The 7,392-nt window shown below is 31.0% G+C and overlaps 1 protein-coding gene across 1 annotated transcript; it reads left to right on the top strand.

The window, feature by feature from the left end:
• The first annotated feature begins 947 nt into the window (after positions 1 to 947).
• On the top strand, positions 948 to 6,170 carry LOC107643738 (uncharacterized). Its single transcript, XM_016347466.3, has 6 exons — positions 948 to 1,473; positions 1,875 to 1,911; positions 2,625 to 2,861; positions 2,967 to 3,014; positions 5,015 to 5,439; positions 5,828 to 6,170. The coding sequence occupies exons 1-6, from the start codon at positions 1,163 to 1,165 to the stop codon at positions 5,904 to 5,906; spliced, it is 1,137 nt and encodes a 378-aa protein (XP_016202952.1). The 5' UTR covers positions 948 to 1,162; the 3' UTR covers positions 5,907 to 6,170.
• Positions 6,171 to 7,392: the final 1,222 nt, after the last annotated feature.

Genomic DNA, 7,392 nt, shown 5'->3' on the forward strand with positions numbered 1-7,392 from the left:
GGTAATTCAGTCCGATTTTGTTTTTGATATTGGATAGCAACGGTATTTTTTCAAAATGTGGGTTGATGGGGTGTTATTCTCAAATGTGAAATCGTTTAATTAGATAAACAAAAGTCGGACCGTCTGATTTATGAAAAGTACAGAAATCGAACTGTTCGATTTGTGAAGAATTTGTGAAATCAGACCGAAGAATTTGTGAGAGAACAGAAATCGGACCGAAAGATTTCTATTAAAAAAATTAAAAAATTTGAAATATAGAAATCGGATCCTCCGATTTGTGTATCTTCCAAATTTTTGAAAAACACTAAAAATTACAATGTTAAGGTATATCACCACATTTACTTTCATATAAAAAAAAAGCGCCTAATTCAGTTGGTATAAAATTATAAAGAATAAATAAAACCTGTAAATTTTAACAAAAATAAAAAAGGTAATTCTTCACTATTTGTAGTATATAATCTCGTTATGTGGACCACTTTAATAAAGACACTTAAAATATCTTTTTTTAAAGACGTTTACATATGTTATGTTATTATTGGACATCTTTATTAAATCGGTTAATAATTTATTTTTTAATAAATCAAAACAAAATCAGTTTATTATAGCAACAATAATAAACTCAATTATCTGCATTATAATTATTACTTATTAGACCCGATTTGATCTGATCGAATTACAAAGTCTAAATCAAATATTTTTAAATTTTTTGATAAAAAGACAAATATATCCCTAATTTTTGTTTTGCGGACATTTAAATTCTTAAAAATTTAAAAATATAATTAAATTTTTAAAAAAATATTAAAAATTAAAAAATCGATTTTATTTTAATTTGTTAAAAAATTAAAAAATAATCAATTTATTAATATATCCAATAATAATGGGAGACACGTGTTTTTTACAAAAGACGTTTCACGCATCTCGACTCCCCTCCTGTTATTGTCCAAATTAAATGATATTTCTAATTCCCTCTCTTTAGTATTAGACCCCTATTCTCGCTCTCTCTCTCTCTCCAACAAGCATGATCATTTTCAAAACATTATACTAGAGAGTGACCAAATTAGCAGCAACAATATTAGGGTCCAGATCAGATTCTGAAGTGGAGTAGAGAATCTTTGTCACTCGTTTCACTCAATTGAGCAACATCTAATTTGATTATAGTCTAATGGGTAATGCAACATCATCTATGGCATCAAGATTTGCATTCTTTCCACCAGACCCTCCATCATACAATCTGAAGAGTGATGATGGGGGAAAGCTAAGGATATCATCGGAGGTTTGTGACCACAGAGAAGATGATGAGGTTGAAGTTATGAAGGTTGTAACAAAGAGAGGGAATAGCATTGTGTGTATGTACGTGAAGAACAAAAGGGCAACACTTACACTACTTTACTCACATGGCAATGCTGCTGATATTGGTCAAATGTATCCCATCTTCACTCAGCTTAGTCTTCATCTTCGTCTCAATCTTATGGGGTCTGTATATATATCTTCAAACATTCATTTCTGTCATCTAAATTCTCTCCTTCCATTTCCCTTTTATCTAATGGATTTTCTTTTCTTTTTTTATTTTCTTATTATTAAAAGAAGAGAAATATTAAGAGTGCCAACACTTTTAATCAATATTAGTTAACACTTTGCTGCCAGTGGCACGCTATGTTTTCGGCAACAAAAACAGGGCTATTTGAAATCTTTAGTTTTCGGTCTTTTTTATCTTCAAAGAATTGTTTTTATAAGAACTACTTTAAGTTTTTAAATATTTTTTTTAGTAATTTACTCTATATATTTCCGAACATATAAATATCATTTGTAAATACATTTAAATTTAACTCTTTAATTAATTGGTTTATCTAAATCTTTGTTTGGCTGATGTTCAGGTACGATTATTCTGGCTATGGACAGTCTTCTGGAAAGGTGTATGATAATCTGCTTCTTTTTTTACCTATGCATGTTACATAAATTAGATTTTGTTTTTTGTTTTTCTGTTTTTTCATATTTGTGCAGTGCGTAAAACAGCATGCTGATGCCCACAATGCTTGAGCAATAGCACGTGTGATTGGCTTCCTTTGCAGAAAAGTCAAAAGGAATTATAAAGGATCATAATAATATCAATATTAGTATATGATCTTACTTTATAGAGCCTAGAGCCTAACAACCCCCTAAGCATATAAATAATCACAAAAATGGTTGGTGAGGAAGCAACACCAATTTGTTTATTACCAACCAAAATTAGGTACTCACAAGTTGTTATGAAAATGAAATAAAGTTCCTATCAAATATATGTACTTTCATCCCGTGAAGGAATAACTTGCCTTTATTATTATTTATTTATTTATTTATTCTGACATAAATCATGGCATTGAGTGATTGAATTAATATAGAAGAATGAATGGTGAAAGTATAGTAGGACAAGTTTAAAAGAAACCATGCGTGATATACAAATGTTAGAAACACATCTCTGGTTCATTACATTATGTTTTCATATTAATTTACTTAATGTAATAGAAATGGTATAAGTTTGAATTTTAATGACTTAGTAGGATGGTTTCTGTGAATGTAACTTTGATTTAGATTCCATCGGCACTAACTAATGAATTAGTTCAACTTGTGTTTGGTTGAATGTTCAGGCAAGTGAACAAGACAGTTATGCAGACATAGAGGCAGCATATAGATGCCTTAAGGAGAAATTTGGAGTTAAAGAAGAGGACATAATATTGTATGGCCAATCGGTCGGAAGCGGCCCGACTCTTGAATTGGCCACCCATCTGCCTCGCCTGCGAGCCGTAATCCTTCACAGTCCGATCATGTCCGGTCTGCGAGTCATGTACCCTGTTAAGAAATCATTCTGGTTTGACATTTATAAGGTTCATAAATCATAATTCTGCTTTCATCATACATCACACTCGTTTAATTTCTTGTAATGTTTTCTTAATTTTTGTTCATTTTCTTGGCTTACTACCTCTCTGCAGAACATTGACAAAATTCCACTAGTGAATTCTCCTATTCTGGTAATCCATGTAAGTGTTTCTTCTATTCCTTCTTCATATTTGTTTAATTTATGATCATTTGAGTAAACGTTTAATTTCGCCATTTATATAAAGGTCTTTATTTTATTTCCTGAAATTCCATAAGTACTTGTTTAATTGCTGGAATTAAAGTGAGTTACAAAATATAACTTTAAGAATTAAATTAATATGCTTTTATAAGTCAGAAAATTTATTGATGGAGAGCAAAATTTGGTGAAAAATGAAGATTGTTATAAACAAACATAATATTTGTACACACATGATAATTGTTTTTCGTTAGCTTTTTTTTATTAAAAAAATAATTTTTATTTTTTTCCGAAGCTTCATCCTTTATAGTAAGAAAACGCCTAGGAGACCAACTATATAACAAGTCAATTAAGTCAACTCCTTTTTTTTTTTTAAATTCGAGAAACTAAAATAATAAGGAATTGTTTTTATTTTTTTTATATATAATAAACCTACTTTTTAATTAATTGGTTAGAATTGACTTCACTCTTAATTGATTCTCTAGCAGAACCTTTATCATAAAGATTATTTTTTTATCTTACACTCATAAATTTAGCATGAATAATATGTCAATACTCTGTATGAACTGAGGAGATATTGTTCTAAAACTTTGCTTGCAGTTCAAGTTGCTTTAGTCTAATTTCAAAAGTTTAATTAATTTTTCAACTTCGGTTAACCAAGCCATCAATCCTCATTCGAAATTAGAAGAGGAACATGATTGGTGAATAAAGTGTGCACACGCAAGTTGACCTTTTCTACCTACAATTGACAACAAAAGATATTTTTGGGTAAGCAAGCAACAGTAAAAGTTCCCTCGCACCCTTTTGCTTTCTCTGATTTGACATTCTCATGCCAATACATGGGTACATATAAAAAAATTAGCCTACCTGATTGCATTAACACTCTTACTGTCAAAAAAAAATAAGACTCCTTTTCCTTTAATATTTTTTATGACCAATTTTATGGTGTCTTTTATTTAGTGTTTAACTTTTATTTAAAGTATTTTTTATATTAACTTTTAAATATTTAAAATTTTTTAATTTTTATATTTTTAAATTTAAAATTAATTATTTAACCTAATTTAACAATTAAATAATATTTTTTAAGTACCATAACAAACACCTATCTTTAATAGAGTTTGAAAATGGTCTCTGGAGGGAGCATAATTTTAAAATAGGAAAACGGGAGAGACAAAGACAAAAGTGTAAAATTTGTTAAATTGGCCTGTCTCTATTATTATGGAACTACTAAAACAAATTTAGCACTTACCATCTCTCAACAAAAACTCTGTGTGGGACAATGAAAATGTGATATTTTGGGGTCAATATTATTAGGGTAGATCGGTTTAGTAACATTTTTATTTTTCGAAAGTAATTTATAAAATTAACTTGTGGAAAATAATTTTTTAAAAATTATATTATCTATATTTGATAAATTTAATTAAAAATAGTTTTAATAAATAGAAATAATAATAATAGTATTTGATAAAATAATTTTTTAAATTTAAAAAGATCATAATAAAAATAATAATAAACATAAATATAAAATAAATTTAGATATTTATTAATAGATGAAATTACATTAAATTTTTTAATTTTAATAAATACAAGTTAATAGTGTTTTTAAAATCACTCCTTTAAATGTTTTTAATAAAACTTTTAACTTCTAAAAATTACAATAGCAAATATAAATATAAGTACAAATCTTTTTAGTTTAGCAAATACAAAACGAGTTATTTGCACCTCTTCCCAAAAAAATTACCAAACCATAGCCTTAGTCTAGTTCTTGTCAACTATGCATAGCCATTTGGTAGTAAAGAGTAGTAAAGAGATATTAAGCCTTGAGTTGATATTAGTCTATTAGATTCTGTTTCTAATTCATGTTTTCGTTTTTTATCTAAAATTTTTTACTAAAGAAATATTAAATGGTTGTCAATCAACATTCTGATTGAATGATGAAGATGTACGGATGAATACTTTGTTCAGGGAACAGAAGATGAAGTGGTTGATGTGTCTCATGGCAAGACACTTTGGGAACTGTCAAATGTGAAGTATGAACCTCTATGGATCAAAGGTGGAAAACATTGCAACTTAGAACTATACCCTGAGTACCTAAGGCACTTAAGACAATTCATATCCGCTATAGAGAAATTACCATTACCAAGCTTGGAAGAAAATGCAGCTGAGCACAGGACAAGTCCTCCATCGGATGCCACCGATAATGAAAAGGCGAAATCAACCATCTTCCAACTGGGAGAGAAGCCGAGATGTAGCACGGGTAAAAGAGACAAGTCTAGACTAAGCACAGATAGCAAAGAGAAATCAAGAACATCTACAAGGAGCACAGACCGCTCCGGGAAGCCCAGAAATAGCACTGACCATATCGACAAAGCCAGGAACAGCTTCGATCGGTACTTCCAATCCTTTTTTGATATAGAATAAAAGTTTATGTTTTAATATGAAATTGACGGATACACGTCTCTTACTTTCCATCTTTTTACAAATATAAAAATGGACTTAAAAGTTATCTAAAGACTTGTTTTGTGTTGTCTAAGAGGCTACTTTTTTATATTGAGGAGTAGAATTAAACGAAGAGCGAAAATTTTTGTAAAATTTATAAAAATAAATTGTGCATTTTACATAATAATTTTTATGTAAATTTTTTATTTACTAAAAGAAATAATTTGCACTCTTCACCATAGCATTATCTTATCTAGGAAACAATCTTAAAATTCTATTTTCATTTTTCATATGATGCATTTTATTAACGAATTGTAATAATATTTTTTGTTTCTGCAGCCTTGGAGAAATGGTTAGATCGGTTGGACTGTGTGCCAATGTTGATTGTATAAAGCCAACTGTTGTTTCAGAGGTCTAAATTAAAGTGGATCTAATAAGCTTGCAATTGATGCATTTGGGTTGTAAATAAATTTCTTAATCAAATTTCTCGTTCGGTTGTTAGATAAAAAATGTTTGTGATTCACCGAAAAAAAATGTTTGTGTGTCAAATAGTTAAAAGCATTTCTGGCTTCACTTACCTTCAATCAAATTAAAAAGAGAATATTATATGTATGTTTCACTCTTTCTTTCTTTCTCTAATTTTCAATATAAAATTGTTGGCTACATGAGGGAAGTTTTTTGGTATAGTGTGAGAAAAACATCCAGAGGTATGAATCATGCATGTATATGGAAATTGCTGCTGGTAGTTACAGGTTTTCTAAAAGGGAATTTTTTCAACTTGTTTCAATAAACAAATCTATATTCCCACGTAATCCTCGCTCAACCTGAACCTTCAAAACTATTGAAAAACCTGAAATACACCAACTTTTTTAGCAACCTACAACATGAACATCATCGAAGGAAAAGTCATCAAACTCAATAAGTCTGGAGAACTGGGATATAAGAAAGACTGCTTAAATATGGTGGGAAAGTTAATAAGTGAAAAGGAGATAAATTTTAAAACATGTAAAACTACTTTGCTGTGAATGTGGAAAAACCCTCAAGGTGTTGCAGTTACAGACATTGGTTGGAAGAAGATGTTATTCAGCTTCAAAGACAGTAAGAAAGGGCTGCATATTATTCAGAATGGTCCATGGAATGTCAAAAGAAATATGGTCAATCTTAGATTATGGAGGGAGGGCAAATCAGTTTTTGAAATTGATCATGACTTCATGGAGTTTTGGATTCAAGTGCATGGCATTCCACATGACCTCATGGACAAAGAGACATGTATTCTTATCGGCGAAATGTTGGGAGTCTTGGCCGAGGTTGAAGATCCAAAAGTAGATGGCATCCTTAGGAGACCATATCTGAGAATTAGGGTTAGCATCAACATCACCAAGCCTCTGCCTACAGGATTCTGGTTAGATAGAGAGGAGATGCCACCATTGTGGGTCTTTTTCAAGTATGAGAGGCTGCCAGACAGCTATTGTTTTAATTGTGGTATACTAGGGCATGAGAAGAAAACATGCAAGAATCCAACAGTCATGGCATGCTGGGATCCAACCAAGAACAAATACTCACCAGGACTGGGAGTAAGCCAAAGACGACCAGGTCCAACCATGAGAGGAGGATTCTCAAAACAACAAGGATGGAGAGAGGAAGGGGAGGAGCAGGCGCGTGAGCAACTGGACCCCGATAGAGAGAGTGGTGACAAACAAAGTTCTGAGGAGAGTAGGATTAGGGCTGAGCAAGTACTGCAACAGAAAATTAGTGAGAAAAGTGTCTGGAAAAACCAAATGATGAGAGACGAAGAAATGGCAGATATAGAAGAGCATGTAGAAGAAGTACCAAAAATCCCTGATTTTCAGGAAGAGAGGGATACGCAACGTGACCTAGGAGCAGCCTACAAACTCAGCAATAAC

The sequence above is a fragment of the Arachis ipaensis genome, chromosome B5 (assembly GCF_059453495.1).
Source record: "Arachis ipaensis isolate K30076 ecotype BB chromosome B5, ASM5945349v1, whole genome shotgun sequence".
In the NCBI taxonomy this organism is placed as follows: Eukaryota; Viridiplantae; Streptophyta; class Magnoliopsida; order Fabales; family Fabaceae; genus Arachis; species Arachis ipaensis.